The sequence below is a fragment of the Xyrauchen texanus genome, chromosome 37, assembly GCF_025860055.1.
Source record: "Xyrauchen texanus isolate HMW12.3.18 chromosome 37, RBS_HiC_50CHRs, whole genome shotgun sequence".
Classification (NCBI taxonomy): domain Eukaryota; kingdom Metazoa; phylum Chordata; class Actinopteri; order Cypriniformes; family Catostomidae; genus Xyrauchen; species Xyrauchen texanus.
In genome coordinates, this window is record NC_068312.1 from 7,696,562 (window position 1) to 7,715,277 (window position 18,716).

Genomic DNA, 18,716 nt, shown 5'->3' on the forward strand with positions numbered 1-18,716 from the left:
CTCAGTCTCAATGCTGACAACAAATGGCCCACATGGGATAGAATTGTCAAGAAAATGAAGCACAAAAGGGCACAATGGTACAATAGCATTTGTAAATCACTGTTATTGAGTCAAAACACAGCAGCAAATGTGACAGAAATTCAAAAAGGATGGACTTGTGACAAGATTCCTGAAATGTCAGACCAATGCTGTAAGTTTTCACCTCATGATGAGAAATAATCACCAAACATGTGCCTCAGAGCTGGCACAAGCTGTGGGATGCCAAACTGGAGTGACCTTTTCATTTCTCACAGTAAGACACACTCTACAAAGTGGAATGCATGGTGTCATCCACGCATGAAAGCGCTGCTGATCCCAAAGCATAAAAAGGCTTGTTTAGTCTTTGACCAAGGCCCACACTTATAAACGTGCAGACAACTCATTATTGCAACCCTTTACTTAAGCAAATCTGCCTAATTTAATTATTTTACTGGTGTTGATAACATTAGCATGAATTGTAATAGTAATCATTTAGAAATATAAATATATCCTTATGTTCTAAGGGGGTGTACTCATTTATGCTGCATACTATATGTATCTTTATCAATCAAATTCACATGCATATTTACAAAATTTTAATTCTTGTTAACTCAACATTTTCATTAAATTTTTGTGACTTCCACAATTAAAATTAGAATTGTATGAAATTTAGATCTGATTTACCTGTAAATTTAACAGTTACACCATTCATTTGCATATGCACATTAGCAAATGCATGTTCACTTTAGTGAAATCCTACACTTCTATAAGTTTAAACATGAAGAAAATATGAGTGTGTCATATATTGGGGCAGATTGCTGACATCTGGTGGAAAAAAGAATAATTACAAACAAAATCATGCCATTACAGTAATGACCAGTAGATGGCTGCAGAGACTGTGTGGTCTGATTGCCTGTTGTACATTTTAGATGATCTAATTTTAGATTTGGATTATCACAAGTTATGCATTTGGATATATATTTAGACATTTATCAAACAATTATTTGTCAAATTTTGTGTCAGATTGTGTCAGGTTTTGGAAGTAATGTCACATTGTATTTACAGTCAAACCTGACCATGGTGTTACAAAGAGAAGACCTAGAATAAGCATTTTGTTACCAATAATTTATTTAAAATATCAAAATTCAGTAACTCAAAGTAAATGAGTGTGTTTCTTTGTTTCCATAATGGAAAGATGCATACGTTGTGGTCAGACTTGTTTTTTAGTTCTTTGTTTATAAAAAAAACAAACAAATGAAATCGGTCAAAAATGACCGAATATCCCAGGAAGCTTAATGAGTTAATTAATTTTTGTATTTTTTTTCCGGAGACATTTTCTTGAGAATTGAAATGATACATGACACTAAGTTGTGCTTCAGAGAATTCTTACAAGATTTTGTTGTGAATTCACTAAATGATTGCACCACTTTTTTTCTTCTTTTAGATTTGAGATTTATTTATCTTTGAATTAAGTGTATTTTAGTTACTCCACTGGCAAATTAAGACTTGTTTGAAAAACAACAACAACATATTTTAAGTATGTTTAAACAAGACAAAGTACTCAGGAATAAAAGTGATTTTTTTTTTTTTTTGCTGCACTTTGCTTTTCACTACATCATTTAGGCAAATCACCGTTTGAACCAGATGTTTCTGTTTTGTCTCAGGATAATGACTTTGAAAGCCATGGATCTGTCATGCCTCCAACAAGCGTTGAGCCAGATCTTCATTGCCCCCTCATCATTCCCACCATGCTTGCGTCTATCAGCCCTCAAAATAGTCACCCACAGAACATTCAGCCACCACGGTCAAATCACTCTCCTTTGGAGCTGGACAGCATCTCCATATCAAAAACCCTAGAGTGCAAACACAATCCTGATCTGGTGTGTAGTTTGGGTCTGCTGGTTCTGGATGGTGGGGTCTCTGTGAACGGAGGGTCTGGGGGTGGGCCACAGGAGGAGACCCGGGATCAGGCAGAGATTGAGGTGCCAGATACAGCTGCACTGCTGCCGTTACACGACCCTGATCTCTACTTGGAGATGGTGAAGGGCACCCGCTCAGTGCCCGCATACACAGAGGTGGCATACCCTGATTACTTTGGCCACGTGGCACTTAACCTTCATGAGCCCATTCTAGAGAGGGTTAATGGCGTGCAGAGGTGAGGTGGACCTGACTTTTTCTCTATAAAATGCAGTGCTTTTAAAAGATACAAAGGCAAAACATTTATTTTTCAGCAGAACGAAGATCTTCCAGGACATTGAGAGACTCATTCACCCCAGTGATATCCTCGATAAAGTCGTGTATGACTTAGATATGAGGTCAGTATGAACTTTAATAATGTGTGTTTACAAAAATACAAGGAAACTTGTGTTTTGGGCCCTGGAGAAGTTTTGACATGCCTTGACGTTTGTGCTTTTTTCAGGTGCTTAAAAACACATTAATGGCTAAAGTCTGATAACACTGTTTTCAGCACAAACTGGGCTACAATAATATGTGAGCAACATGTGTGTACATGTTGTATTTGTGAGAAAATAAAATTTATGTGTGGTTTTTGAAAAAGCTAAATTTGTAAGTCATTGAAATAAAGCCATATAACACATACTAAACATTTGTCCACAAGCCTTTTGAGAACTGGATCTTGTAGCCTAGAGTTTTTGCTACAAAATGATGTGAAAACCATCCTGATCACTCATTCATGCAAAACAATGTATTAATTGAACTTTTGTAAGACACTTTTAGTGTTAGAAAGGTCATATGCAAGGAGATGTGAACTATCATGAATATTGATTGTAATTCACACTTGAGGAGACAAAAGACCCCTCCCCTGGGCCTATCAATGAGAAATAGTTCTCCCAAAATGTTTTATTCTGTCACGATTAACACCCTCATTATTGGTTGGTTTATGAACATTGAGGGGAAATTTAAATAAATCGGTTTGAGTGGATATTGCAGTTTATGCCATCCTAATTTCTAAAATGAAGAATTATATTATATTAAAGGGGGGCCTATTATGGAAAATTCACTTTTACATGCTGTTTGAATATAAATGTGTGCTGCAAGTGTGTGTACACAACCACCCTATAATGATAAAAATCCACCCAGTCCTTTTTTTTTATCCCCCATTAATCATAATCACATAACAAGCCATTCGCAGTGTCCCTATATGTTTGGACCGGAGTCAGACACTGATGAGGGAGAGTCAACACACACACAAACACAAACAAACTTGACAATCACAAAGTGACATCACTTTGTACAGGCCCTACCCACGACTGTTGACGCACGCTACCAACTGACATGTATGTTTGTGTGTGTTGTTTCGTTACAGCACATAGCGAACGTTGTAACAGTGTTTGTGTGTGTGCAAAACTGCTGAAAAATCTCTACAACAAATGACTAAATTGATCAAATAACCATTCGGAAACTTCCTGGTTCATTCTCAAAGTTGTTACTTCTGACGGGGTCTCTCCCTCATCAGTGTCTGACTCTGGTTCAAACTAATTGGGCTGAACACCACTGTTTTCGCTGTCAGTCATATTGCTTATGATGTCTAGTTATCTTAAGTAGAGATGTCAAAACTCCGCCCTATTCTGGATACGGGGTGGGGAGCTCATTTGCATATAAAAATCGTGCACACAAAAACAGCTATTATTTGTTCCTACCCAAAAACTTTCAACATGGTATAATACAGTAAATGATCTGTAGTGTATTTTGAGCTGAAACTTCACGGACACATTCTGGGGACATGAACGATTTAAATTGCATCTTGTGAAAAGGGGCATAATAGGTCTCTTTTAATATTACCAGTTTATTAAGAAATATTCTAGGTATTTCTTTAAGTTTTCCCAAGAATATTGCATTAATTTGTTATAATTTTATGAGTTTTCCTGTGTCCTCAAAATCATTTTATCATGTTTGGCTTATGTGGTATACCTTTTATTTTATTATATTTTTTAAATTATTACTATTAACTTAATACAAGAAAATTAAGCAATTTAGCCAATTAATCGCTGAAAATCTTCCCCGCTATCACAGCTCTCAAATATCACTTGCATTTTTGTGCATCACATTCAGTTTTTCTTTCAATCTACTGCTGAATCGCATTCACTGGATTGTGGTATATCATAGGAAACATCTACACTGTCTAAAAAACAACGAAATGGAGGCATCTTGGTAGACAGGATGTTACACAGACATTTGAAACAGACTAGCCCTGATGTCTTCTTGCCTCTGGATACTGCCTGATAAGGCAGCATTGTTATCATTTCAGACACACCCAAACTCGTTTTTCATGGAGTCATTCAAAAATGACATTTTGAAGAGTCTCCTCATTGCTTAACATTTCTTATTTTTATTTCTGAAACTCTGCTCTTTCAGTTGTCCAATTCTTGACAACGGGGAGTCCCTCAAGTTCAACTCTAAATTTGAGTCTGGAAACCTACGCAAAGCAATACAAGTCCGAAAGTACGTGCAGAATTGAATAAAAAAATGGTTGTCATCAGATAAAAAGGCTATATTTTAATATTTTCCTTCGGTGTATGACCTGTTTCTATGTCCAGGTGTGAGTATGACTTGATCCTGAACTCTGATATCAACAGCAATCACTATCACCAGTGGTTTTATTTTGAAGTGGGCAGTATGCGCCCGGGAGTTCGTTATCGGTTCAACATCATCAACTGTGAGAAGTCCAACAGCCAATTCAATTATGGTGAGTCTTTTCAAGCCTTAGTCCAGAAATATACTCTGGGCAAGCATGAGAAGGCAGCTGTGAATGTTTTGCCAATGCATTGCATGTGCTGTTACATTCTACAGTGTATCCAGGAAGTATTCACAGCGCTTCACTTTTTCCACATTTTGTTATGTTACAGCCTTATTCCAAAATTTAATAAAGTCATTGTTTTCCTAAAAATTCTACAAACAATACCCCATAATGACAAAGTGAAAGAAGTTTGTATAAGTATTCACAGTATATACATAAGTATTCACAGCCTTTGCCATGACACTCAAAATTGAGCTCAGGTGCCGCCTGTTTCCACTGATCATCCTTGAGATGTTTCTACAACTTGATTGGAGTCAACCTGTGTTAAATTCAGTTTATTGGACAAGATTTGGAAAGGCACACACCTGTCTATATAAGGTCCCACAGTTAACAGTGCATGTCAGAGCACAAACCGAGCCATGAAGTCCAAGGAATTGTCTGTAGACCTTAGAGACAGGATTGTATCGAGGCACAGATCTGGGGAAGGGTACAGAAAGATTTCTGCAGCATCGAGAGAACCTTCCAGAAGAACTACCATCTCTGCAGCACTCCACCAATCAGGCCTGTATGGTAGAGTGTCCAGACGGAAGCCACTTCTCAGTAAAAGGCACATGACAGCCTGTCTCTTGTTTGCCAAAAGGCACCTGAAGACCTCTCAGACCTTGACAAACAAAATTCTCTGGTCTGATGAAAATGGCAAGCGTCATGTCTGGAGGAAACCAGGCATCGCTCATCACCTGGCCAATACCATCCCTACAGTGAAGCATGGTGGTGGCAGCATGATGCTGTGGGGATATTTTTCAGCAGCAGGAACTGAGAGACTAGTCAGGATCGAGGAAAAGATGAATGCAGCAATGTACAGGGACATCCTTGATGAAAACCTACTCCAGAGCGCTCTGGACCTCAGACTGGGGCAAAGATTCATCTTCCAACAAGACAACGACCTTAAGCACACAGCCAAGATAACAAAGGAGTGGCTATGGCACAACTCTGTGAATGTCCATGAGTGGCCCAGCCAGAGCCCAGACTTGAACCCGATTGAACATCTCTGGAGAGATCTGAAAATGGCTGTGCACCGACGCTCCCCATCCAACCTGATGGAGCTTGAGAGGTCCTGCAAAGAAGAATGGGAGAACCTGCCCAAAAATAGGTGTGCCAAGCTTGAAGCATCATACACAAAAAGACTTGAGACTGTAAGTGGTGTCAAAGGTGCCTCAATAAAGTATTGAGCAAAGGCTGTGAATACTTAAGTACATGTGATTTTTATTATTTATTTTTTATGAATTTGCAAAGATTTCAAACAAACTTCTTTCACGTTGTCATTATGGGGAATTGTTTGTAGAATATTGAGTAAAATACTGAATTGAATCAATTTTGGAATAAGGATGTCACGTATCAAAATGTGGAAAAAGTGAAGCGCTGTGAATACTTTCCAGATGCACTGTATTTTATTAACATGCATTCTTGCGTTCACTGTGGAAGTTACCTTTTAAATGTCTTCAAAGTACCATTGAAACGGATGTGTTGTTATTCAGGTGCTAGCTGTAGACATTGTGACTGTATTTATCTCACTCAGCAAGATTCTTTTTAAACTGGTACTGTCATGACAATAGCTGAAACTGAATGAAATGTCCGCTACAACAGCTACCCCTGTGGCAACGCTGAGAATCAACCTCGCATTTGCGTTGCATTAAGAATCAAATCATGTTCTGTTGTTTTCAATTTGTAACGCAACAATGCATGAAATCATCTTTCATGTAATGGCTTTCAGGCCAGGCGTTCTACAATATTAACAACATACAGTATGATCTTGGTGAACCCACTTCTATCTAGCTTTAATGTCAGAATGGGTTTGAGGGATATAGTTTTGTCTAATCTGTGCTTTGGTGTGACAGGTATGCAGGTGCTGATGTATTCAGTACAGGAAGCCATCAGCGGCAGTCCCCAATGGGTTAGAACTGGATCAGACATCTGCTACTACAAGTAAGGACAATCTTTATAAAAGTTTCGGCGGCGCTAGGGGTGAGCTTAAGCCCTGAATCTTTTCAGGAAAGCCCACAATGTTTTCATCATCTTGCAGTGATGTCAAAAGTGCCAGAACTTCAGTATCAAGCTGATACTAAATATAAATATTTAATTTATATTCTGTAATATGTGTATATTTACAGTTGTGGCCAAAAATATTGGCACCCGTGGTAAATATGAGCAAAGAAGGCTGTGAAAAAAATCTGTTTATGCTTTTGATCTTTCATTCAAAAAAATCACAAAAAGATGGGTTTGGTGCACAGAGAGATGAATAATAACCCAATGCCCACGGTTAAATGTGGTGCGGGATCTTTAATTTTTTGGGGCTGTTTTTCTGCCAGAGGTCCTGGACATCTTGTTTGGATACATGGCATCATGGGCTCTATCAAATACCAACAGATAAAAAATCTAAATCTGGCTGGCTCTACCAGAAAGCTTACAATGGGCCCTGGTTGGATCTTCCAGCAGGACAATGATCCAAAAACAAACATCAAAATCAACACAAAAATGGTTCACTGACCACAAAATCAAGGTTCTGCCATGGCCATCCCAGTCCCCTGACCTGAACCTCATAGAACATTTGTGGGGTGAACTGAAGAGGAGAGTCCACCAGCATGGACCTCCTGAAGTTGAAGGATCTGGAGAGATTCTGTATGGGGAAAAATGATCTCCGATCACTTGCCACATATTCTACAACCCCATTAGGCATTATAAGAGAAGAATCTGAGCTGATATCTTGGCAAAGGGAGGTTGCCAAAAGTATTGAATAAAAGGGTGTTAATGATTATGGCCAATGCGTTTTGGAGGAAAATATTTATTTAATAATGAGATATTTCCTCTGTTTCAATTGTTTTACTTCAAACGTTAGATATTTTAGATTTTTTTTAATGAAAGATCAAAAAGGATAAACAATGCAGATTTTTTGTCCCCGAAAGGGACAAAAATAGTGTATTTTTTTATTATTTTCTAAAGTACATAGTGTTAAAAACAGGCAACTTCTGAACTTTGAGCATATTTGAAGCTGAGCCAAAAGTTAGTGGGACATTTTAGTTTAAGTAACACTTAAATGACACCACCAGATGTAACATAATTCTTTAAATATATATATAATATGTTTTTTCAAAGACTTAAACAGTAACATCTATACTGTTCAAGCCCTGGAAAAAACTGTGCATTTCAGCTTTATTGTGACCTTCATATAACAAAAATTCTGTTAGGGTAAATGGTCTGCACTTATATAGCACCTTTTTAACCTTGGCGGTATTCAAAGCTTTACACTGCATCTCATTCACCCATTCACACACCAATGATGGCAGAGCTGCCATGCAAGGCGCTAGCCTGCCATTGGGAGCAACTTGGGGTTCAGTGTCTTGCTCAAGGACACTTCGGCACGTGGAGTCGTGTGGGCCGGGAATCGAACCACCAACTCTGCGATCAGTGGCCGACCCTCTCTACCACCTGAGCCACAGCCGTTCCATTATAATCAACCCCTGGGACATGAAAGTGCCCGAAGTTGAAGAAACACCCAGTTGTTGTTTGGAAGAATTCATGTCCTTTCTATTGCTATCTACCCAGAAATCATTTCTCACGAAGCTCCATTGCGGCCGGAGGTCAAAGGGGCAAATCCTACTTCACCATGACCTTTACCGTGACTTTTCAGCATAAAGATGATGTTTGCTACTTCGCCTACCATTACCCATACACTTACTCAATGCTGAAGGTACTGTACAAATTCAGCCCCTTTTGATACCCTAAATTGATATAACATGTGATTATATGCATCTTATCAAGAGGCACTTCAGTTTAAATAGTGTTGTGACTATATACTAAAAGTATGTGCTTCAGTGAGCCAGTATGCCAGTATTGGTGCATACTACATTGTCTTAAAATAGCTTTTCCTATTCCTAAGATTTCTATTTCTATGCTCACTATATTGCACAGATAACATGCAAAGTGTAACTCAGCCTGTGCCATTTTGTTCCTAATTTGTTCAGATGCACTTGCAGAAGTTGAGTGCTCTGCGTACTGCTGAGATCTACTATAGACAGGATGAGCTGTGTGAAACACTGGGAGGAAACAGCTGCCCTCTGCTCACCATCACAGCCATGCCGGAGTCCAGGAGCAACGAGCACATCAGCCAGTTCAGTACGTCTCACACACATGTAAACATGCATATTCTCTCATGTGTACACTCTTCTAAACAGTTATCTTATTTCAACCTCTGTGAATGCACATGGCACAACCATGTTGTAACATGCATGTGTTTAGGGAGTCGTCCGGTGGTGTTTCTCTCATCGCGGGTTCATCCAGGTGAGACTAACTCCAGCTGGGTGATGAAGGGTTCTCTGGAGTTCCTCATGAGCTGCAGTCCTCAAGCTCAGCATCTGAGAGAGAGCTACATCTTCAAGATCATCCCCATGCTCAACCCTGATGGAGTCATCAACGGCAAGTATGTCAACACATGGCAAAATTGTCTCCATGAGGTGAATATGACTGGCTTTGTAGACTAAGGACCCTGACACACTTCCTACGATGCAAAAAGTTCATTTTGAACAGAAACTGGTCAAAAAGGGGTTTTCCCATTCGTCTCGTGGCATCTCGAGGCATGAAGTCATTGATAACACTATTAATGTCATAATAGTTGATGTTTTACATGTAATCGTGAACGTCCTCATATTTAAATGCTCCCCAGCGATGTGGCATGTGTCTGAATGTTTGCAAACAGTATGCCATTGCTCAGCTGTTTCAAACTTCTTTCTGGCTCTGAGCGGAGAAGCACTTCATCATGGGTGTGCCGGGGCCTAATTAGTAGCAAGATAGTCCACCAGGCAAAAATCGGATGTCTGATCACTTCATTAACAGTAATAGCACACTCTCCTGAACAAGCCGCATTATTTGAGGTATCAATCATGCACTTAGCAGTGTTGGGTAAGTAACTCAAAACAGTAACCCACTATAAATTACTAAATACTTTAATAAAATTGTAATCTGATTATGTAATGATTACTGTATGATTACTCTTTAATGAGAGCGGGACCAGGTCATGATTTACGGGGAGCTGCTCCGTCATGTGTGTGTTTGTGTCTTTGTTTAAGTTTATCATTAAAACTATTATATCATCAAGCTGGTTCTCGCCTCTTCCTTTCCCGTATACCCGGGAAGGAGGAGGGATACACTGTTGTGGAGTTCTCGCTGCTACCATCCACCCCAATGGAGCAGCCGCGGCCGTCTTCCGGGGGACGGAGGACCTTGGCCGCTTGGAAGCGGATGAATTGGTCGCCGACCGCGAGGGGAGAAGGGGCTCCTAGCCGACCACCTGGAGTGGGATAACCGCTGCCAGGGGCGGGGGAGATCTCTTCTGTTCCCCTAGAACACGGGGTTGGAGGACTGCCTCCGATCCACCCGGGGAGGCATGGCTGTCGTCCACTAGAGGGTAGAGTAGTGGCCAAGGAACAAGCTACGGCGTATCGGCTAACCGGCGTGTACCGTAATTTCCGGACTATAAGCCGCAACTTTTTTCCCACGCCTTGAACCTCGCGGCTTATACAATGACGCGGCTAATATATGGATTTTTCCCGCTTTCAAATTTTATAAAAAAAAAAATTTAAAAAACCATTCTGTGGCGTGCTCAGTTTTTTGGCGTGAAGCTTTCATTAGACCAATGAAATTGCCGAGCGGGTTAAGGTCAAAACAACTTTTTTGTTTACTGTTTAGATTAAATCGAGCGGCTCAAACTTCCCATCATTCTGATTAGACCTCGGTAGTAATTTTGTCACCCTCACCATGGCAAAGACATGGAGAAACGCATATGATGCTGCTTTCAAGTTGAAGGCGATTGATCTGGCTGTTGAAAAGGAAATAGAGCTGCTGCACGGGAGCTTGGTCTTAATGAGTCGATGATAAGACGTTGGAAACAGCAGCGTGAGGAATTGACTCAGTGCAAAAAGACAACTAAATCTGAGGCTGTACTCTGACACCGAAGGAGATGACTTCAGTGGTTTCAGTGCACAGGACGAGGAAGATAGTAACCAATGACTTGGTAGGCTACTGTTTACTGCAAATGTTTTATTACAAGCCGTGTGTGGCAGCGGGCGTGGTCAAGCGCCCGTCCGGAGAGAAAAGCGGTAAGAGCTTACACCTGCGCTAAATTATGTCTAACACCGGTGTCTAATTTCAAGTGCCCTGCTTCACGTGTCCTTCTTGGGAAAACTGTCACACGGGCACCAGTGTGACAGTTTTCAGCAGGGCACTTGGCGTTCCAGGTAAGGCTATTAATGGCCACAGCAATGTTTAATCAATTTTATAAAGTTTCTCAATTCTTCTATCGCCAACACTAGACTGATGTGTGTCACTCTCTCAGCTCTGTGGCTGCTGCCTTTTTATGCCGCTCTCCCCATGCTTACTGAAATTAGACACCGGTGTTAGACATAATTTAGCTCAGGTGTAAGCGCCTTACCGCTTTTCTCTCCGGACGGGCGCTTGACCACGCCCCGCTGCCACACCGTGTTTCGTTAAAGCCTGAGTAAAGTTCATTTGTTTCAATGTACCGGTAGGCACCTGCGGCTTATAGACAGGTGCGGCTTATTTATGTTCAAAATAATATTTTATTTAAAAATCAGTGGGTGCGGCTTATATTCAGGTGCGCTCAATAGTCCGGAAATTACGGTAAGTGTTTTTTTTTCCCTCTGTATCTCCCATTGCCACTCCACGTTGGCCTTTTCCCACTCTTTTACATTTTACAGGTTTTTTTTGGAGGGATACTACACTGTTACAGGAAGTCCCAGATTCAGGAAGGCGAGGATGACCTGCCGGCAGACGGGGCTTAGGGCACGCCCTCCCCCAAGGAAAGGGGGGGGGGGGGCGTGTACGTCATGCCGGGGGCTCCCCGGCCTGCGAGAACAAGAGAGGAATGTGACAGGGCGGTGACGGGTCGTGATTTTACACACCCGGTCCCTTATCAGGCTAATTAAGCCTCCGAGAGCGATAAAGGCCGACTGGGGATGGTGGTGCGGGAGAGAGAGTAATCATTTACGGTCAGCTGACCGTCATGTGGGTGTTTGTGCCTTTTTAAATTTTTCATTAAAGTATTATTTATATTGTCAAGCCAGTTCTCGTCGGGTAAACAATTCACAACGTACACTTTTATTAACACTTATACCCTTTTCAGGGTCATCACATTCACACATGGCTTTTCAGCATCACACACCCTAGTGGCTTTTCAGCTCAATGATCACACAATCACTCTGCATTTCAGCAGTACGAGTACACAGACACACACAAACAGTGCGGCGTTGTGTGTCTCTCTCCTCCACTGCGGCTCTGACTGCGGATTTATCTCTCACCCGCTAACACCATAATTACAATTCACCCCAGGTGTCCATCCTGGCCTCGCTCTGCCACGCCCTGCTCGCAACAAAGTTCTACCAAAATTGGTAATGTTTTTGTAACGCGTTCAATTTATCTTTAGTTTAATAAGATCAGTGTAACACAAACTTTTATCAACATAAACTTCTCTGAGTCTTCAGCTTCGCAATAACATAAAACCCTCAATAAGACACGCCACTCACTGGTCACTCGTGTTGTTCTCTCTCTCCTGCCGTACATATGCCGCTCTCCCCATGCTCACTGCAATTAGAGACAGGTGTTAAGACATAATTTAGCTCCGGTGCAAGCGCCCTTACCACTTTCTCTCTCCAGACGGGCACTCGACCACACCACAGTTTTGTTTAAAAAAAAAAAAAGAAAGCGCTTTGGATAAGAATGTCTAATAATACCTTCAATTAAAATACTTCTTGACGGCGCCATATCTATAACCATTAGTGAGCACCTCTCTTGTGTGTGCAGTCATCGTTGTTCTCTGAGTGGGGAGGATCTGAACAGACAGTGGCAGAACCCTAATGAAGGGCTGCACCCTACAATCTATCACGCCAAGAGTCTCCTTCAGTATCTTAGAGCTACAGGAAGAACTCCACTGGTGAGACAGAGTGACAACTTATCTCAGAATACTCTTAATAAGACTGTATTAGAGCGTTTAATGACACTGACTGCATGTGTTTGTGTGTTAAGGTGTTCTGTGATTATCACGGTCATTCACGGAAGAAGAATGTGTTTATGTACGGCTGTAGTATAAAGGAAACTGTGTGGCAGACCAATGTCAACACCAGCAACTGTGACATACATGAGGACCTGGGATACAGGGTAACACAAGACACACTATCTAATATACTAATACATGTTTGTATATATACAGTATAGAGATATGTATACTATACAGTTGAAGTCAGTTTACACACACTTAGGTTGAAGTCATTAAAACCAATTTTTTAACCACTCCACAGATTTTAAATTAGCAAACTATGGTTTTGGCAAGTCGTTTAGGATATCTTCATTGTGCATGACACAAAACAGATTGTTTCACTTTTAATTGACTATATCACAATTCCAGTGGGTCAGAAGTTTGCATTCACTAAGTTAACTGTGCCTTTAAGCAGCTTGGAAAATTCCATAAAATGATGTCAAGCCTTTATGCAATTAGCTTCTGATTGGAGGTTATTGGAGTCAGTTCGAGATTTATCTGTGGATGTATTTTAAGGCCTACCATCAAACTCCATGCCTTTTTGGGAACATCATGGGAAAATCAAAAGAAATCAGCCAAGACCTCAAAAAGAATGTGTGGACCTCCAAGTCTGGTTCATCATTGGGAGCAATTTACAAAGGCCTGAAGGTGCTACATTCATCTGTACAAACAATATTACGCAAGTATATACACCATGGGACCACGCAGCCATCATACCGCTCAGGAAGAAGACGCATTCTGTCTCCTAGAGATGAACGTAGTTTGGTGCGAAAAGTGCAAATCAATCCCAGAACAACAGCAAAAGACCTTGTGAAGATGCTGGGGGAAACAGGTAGATAAGTATCTATATCCACAGTAAAACAAGTCCTATATCGTCATAACCTGAAAGGCTGCTCAGCAAGGTAGAAGCCACTGCTCCAAAACCGCCTTTAAAAAAAAGCCAGACTACATTTTGCAAGTGCACCAGGGGACAAAGATATAACTTTTTGGAGATGTGTCTTTTTGTCTGATGAAACAAAAATTGAACTGATTAGCCATAATGACCATCATTATGCTTTGAAGAAAAAGGGTGAGCCAAAGAACACCATCCCAACCGTGAAGCACGTGGTTGACAGCATCATATTGTGGGGGTGCTCTGCTGCAGGAGAGACTGGTACACTTCACAAAATAGATGGCATCATGAGGAAGGAAATTTATGTGGATATATTGAAACAACATCTCAAGACATCAGCCAGGAAGTTAGAGCTAGGTCACAAATGAGTCTTCCAAATGGACAATGACCCCAAGCACACCTCCAAAGTTGTGGCAAAATGGCTTGAGGACAACAAAGTCAAGGTATTGGAGTGGCCATCACAAAGCCTTCCAAATGGTGGGCAGAACTGAAAAAGCTTGTGCGAGCAAGGAGGCCTACAAACATTGGATGTTTGACCCAAGTTAAACAATTTAAAGGCAATGCTATTAAATACTAGCAAAGTGTATGTAAACTTCTGACCTACAGGGAATGTGATGAAAGAAATTAAATACTATTATTCTGACACTTCACATTCTTAAAATAAAATGGTGATCATGACTGACCTAAGACAGGGAATGTTTTCTGTGATTAAATGTCAGGAATTGTGAATAACTGAGTTTGTATTACATACAAGGTGTATGTAAATGTCTTCAACTGTGTGTGTTTATACATGCATACATACATACATACATACATATATACACATTCTAAGTGTGGTAGAATTATTCCTTATTACGGCCCCTGATTAATCAATCGCACAGAATTAACGTGTTAAATCAACAGCCCTAAATAATAATTGAAGGGTTATTTTTTTCTCCAAAAACAGTTGTAAATTAATTGTATGAGTTAAACAGGCCAATTGTGGTACTGTACTTTTAAGACTTCAATGTTGGTCATCAGGACAGGTGAAGTTGTTGAATACTGAATAGGTGTTGATATTTAAATTTGGCTAGTCTTATGTTAATGAGCTCATAGTTGTGACATCATAACAATGACAATTTCTGAGTGCATTGTTCTTCACTATGGTCTGGTCTGGCTTGTCTAGGAAGGGAGTGCTGCTATGCCAAGTCTCTATATTGTACATCACTTTTTTTTTATTTTAAAGAGCATGAAAAATCCTGCTTTCCATGGTATGACCCTTTATAACCCTGCTTCTAAAAGTCTCATCTCTTGTTTTTTTTTATTCTTTTAGACTCTGCCTAAGCTATTGTCTCTCATGGCTCCTGCGTTCAGTCTGTCCAGCTGCAGTTTTGTAGTGGAACGATCCAAAGAGGCCACGGCTCGTGTGGTGGTGTGGAGAGAGATCGGTGTCCAGCGCAGTTACACTATGGAGAGCACCCTCTGTGGCTTTGACCAGGGCAAATACAAGGTATGGGGTGTAGCTGTACACATAAGCAGCACAAGAGGTTGACTACCAGGGCTGAACCCCCAAATGCACATATGGGCGGATGGGCTACCGGGGCTTAAGCCCCAAATGCACATATGGGCGGATGGGCTACCAGGGCTTAAGCCCCAAATGCACATATGGGCGGATGGGCTACCAGGGCTTAAGCCCCAAATGCACATATGGGCGGATGGGCTACCAGGGCTTAAGCCCCAAATGCACATATGGGCGGATGGGCTACCAGGGCTTAAGCCCCAAATGCACATATGGGCGGATGGGCTACCAGGGCTTAAGCCCCAAATGCACATATGGGCGGATGGGCAACCAGGGCTTAAGCCCCAAATGCACATATTGGCGGATTGGCTACCAGGGCTTAAGCCCCAAATGCACATATGGGCGGATGGGCTACCAGGGCTTAAGCCCCAAATGCACATATGCACATATGGGTGGATGGGCTACCAGGGCTTAAGCCCCAAATGCACAAATGGGCGGATAGGTGTGGGTGAGAAACAGTTCAATATATAAGTCCTTTTTTGCTGTCACTCGCCACTTTCACTTTTCACTTTCACATTTGTCTTCTTTTGTTTTTGGTGATTTGCATTCTTTGAGAATTTTTATGGTGAAAACTGACTTAAATAGTGATCTGTTGCTCACCCTCACTTGCCATATCGCTTCAGAAGACATGGATTAAACCACTGGAGTCGTATGGATTACTTTTATGCTGTGTTCATGCACATTTTGGAGCTTCAAAATGTTTCCGCCCATTCACTTGCATTGTATGGACCAAAAGAGTTGAAATATTCTTCTAAAAATCTTTATATGCGTTCAGCAGAAGAAAGAAAGTCATACACATCTAGGAATGTTTAGGGTGAGTACATGAGGGAATTAACAGTTTTGGGTGAACTTTTCCTTTAAAATCTCCAGATGATAGATATAAAACTGTTATTTATACACCATGAGCATTGAACTACGGAAAGCCAGAAGAGACAGTCTTTTTTTAATCATGTTTTAAAGTGCATAGTGTTCAAAGCATGTAACTTCTGATCTTTAAGCACATCTGAAGCTGAGACAAAACTTAGTGGAACTTTTTAATTTTAGCTGTACTAATATTTAAATATTCACTTTATATGAATGACACCTCACAGATATAACATTTAAACATTCATTATGAAGTGTAGCCTATTATATTCCAATATTTCATCAAAGGATGACCCCATACTTATCTGGGCTAAGCCCCCAATTTCCACTGACCCTAGAAGCTCCCCTGGCAGTACAGGCTGGGTTGAGTCCAATGGGTTTATCATAAGTGGTAGTCTTTATGTGAAATTGATATTTCGCTTAATTAGGTGATTCTAGAGTCTTCTAAATTTTGATAGAAGAAACATGAAAATTTTTTGAACCATTAAGTGCTTTAACCCAAAAATTTGCTTGACATTTCTTCTGTTAAACCCTCTGAAATGTCTTTCCCCATAGACTTCTATTATACATGAATTACTGTAAATGCATTTTTTGTTTGTGAGGGAGGAAGGATTTGAAATAATTTTCTGTGGTACTGGATACAAATGAGAGTTGAACTGGTGTTGAACCAGGAACCGTTGAATAACCATAAGAGTCTTCATCTTCAAACTTACTGTTGTAACAACCAGCTCAATACAATGTGGTCATGTAAACACAAAATGCCATGTTTATTCAATCAAATCATTAAATGATTAAATGTACACTTTCTTAAAGCCATGGTCCAAAGCATGTCATGACACATAATATTAAAACAAACCAGAAACTTATAAGCAAACTTTATAGAGAATTCCAGTGGGTTTAAAACACATGGGTTTAAATAGCCATGTAACTGGATAGCAAGAACCAGGTGATCATGATCAGGGCAGGCACAGGAAACAATCAACAGTAACAGAGACTCTTGGGTACTTTCAAAATAGATGCCAGACACGGCGGCATCATCAAAAACAGATAAAACTCCTAAAACCTTCACAAGTGTCTGTAGCTGCATTTTGCTTTGTACATGTTTACTAGGAAATTACCCCATGCCTGAAATAAGACTAATGCTGCATTCCCATCTTTTCGGAATTGCGGTTATTATGAGATGACACAGAAATGACTCAGAAATTATTTGTTTCTATTGCAACACTCATAATACCGAAATGGATTCATGTGTGTCTTGTTGATGACCGTAAAATACTTCATCATTAACATTAAATCTCCTTTATATATGCTATTGAAAATATTGAAGACCGATAATGCACACTAAAAATGCAAAGCTATAATTATGGAATAAATGAGCTAATATATAAAGGAATCTGACATTTCTGATGGTACATTTCCAACTTGTAATAACGAGTTAGATAAATAAGTAAATTGTTTTTACTAGTCGCAAAACCGTAATTTCCTGTAATTCCGACATGATGTACACACACAATAAAAAGTCTGATATGAGAGAATATTTTCCTCCGGTTCTTTGTTCTGGAGCAATGCTATAATCCTTTCTGCTGTGTCCCCAGACATCTTGTCATTGAACACCAGTAAGTTGAAATTATTATGCATGTGGTCTGAGTGTGCCTAATACCAGAGACATGTTTTATATGGCTGCAAGGGCAATGTCTTTTTTCTATAAGCCTGAGTTGTTTCATTAACACGTGGGCCGTAAGTATATTATGGTAACATCCTTATGAAGGTATTGTTCATTACGGTTGCATGTTTTATCCAGTGCATTATATGCAAATCTGTAACTTCCCCCATTGAACAAAGAGTCCCAATTATCAATTCATTTGGCACCTAATTTAAATAAAATACTAATAATTCAAATGAAATACTAGTAATTAATTAAATATGTGATTACACTGAAAACCCTAATAAGTTGACTTTACTTATTAAAACATATTCCCTTAATTGATATGAGAAATGACATCTCCTAAACTTGTGTAATTATGTTCACTTAACTTAATGTTCATATAGAATAGTTTTAACTGATTCTAGGTCAGTTGTTTAATATACTTAATTCTCCACTGAAATGTGTATACAGTATACCTGGACTTCAGTTAGACCTGAGATAGGCCCATACTTGACCAAAGCGGACACAAAACCTGAATTCTTATTAACAACTATTTAAAATCCCCCATTAGTTCCCTTTGGCTAAGGAAAAATGATTTAATAATTCAAGCCGAAGGCATTATGGGTATTCACTATAGCCTCAATTTTGTTATTAAAGGAATAGTTCACCCAAAAATGAAAATTTGTTGATAATTAACTCACCCTCAGGCCATTCAGGATGTATCTGAGTTTCTTCATCAAAATACAATTTAAGATTTTAGGATTTCATTTCAGACCTCCTCCTTTAAACAATGCAATTGAATGTACACCATTTTTTTTTGACGGTCCAAAATACATATTTAGGGTGCATCAAAATAATCCACAATACTGCTACACTTTTTAA

General features: G+C 40.0%; 1 protein-coding gene across 6 annotated transcripts in view; it reads left to right on the top strand.

Moving 5' to 3' along the window:
• agtpbp1 (ATP/GTP binding carboxypeptidase 1) overlaps positions 1 to 18,716 on the top strand; it is a 48,127-nt gene that overhangs the window by 13,514 nt on the left and 15,897 nt on the right. For 5 of the 6 annotated variants that reach the window (XR_007968889.1, XM_052108268.1, XM_052108272.1 and 2 more), the window contains 11 exons: positions 1,683 to 2,173; positions 2,250 to 2,333; positions 4,393 to 4,479; positions 4,575 to 4,723; positions 6,670 to 6,757; positions 8,375 to 8,519; positions 8,794 to 8,944; positions 9,068 to 9,248; positions 12,644 to 12,773; positions 12,866 to 12,997; positions 15,080 to 15,256. Coding sequence is in view for 5 of the 6 variants with exons in the window: in XM_052108268.1 (XP_051964228.1) it covers positions 1,683 to 2,173; positions 2,250 to 2,333; positions 4,393 to 4,479; positions 4,575 to 4,723; positions 6,670 to 6,757; positions 8,375 to 8,519; positions 8,794 to 8,944; positions 9,068 to 9,248; positions 12,644 to 12,773; positions 12,866 to 12,997; positions 15,080 to 15,256 (1,815 nt within the window). In the remaining variant the exon portion in view is untranslated. The remainder of the gene's footprint in view (positions 1 to 1,682; positions 2,174 to 2,249; positions 2,334 to 4,392; positions 4,480 to 4,574; positions 4,724 to 6,669; positions 6,758 to 8,374; positions 8,520 to 8,793; positions 8,945 to 9,067; positions 9,249 to 12,643; positions 12,774 to 12,865; positions 12,998 to 15,079; positions 15,257 to 18,716) is intronic. The other variant, XM_052108271.1, reaches the window with a different exon arrangement.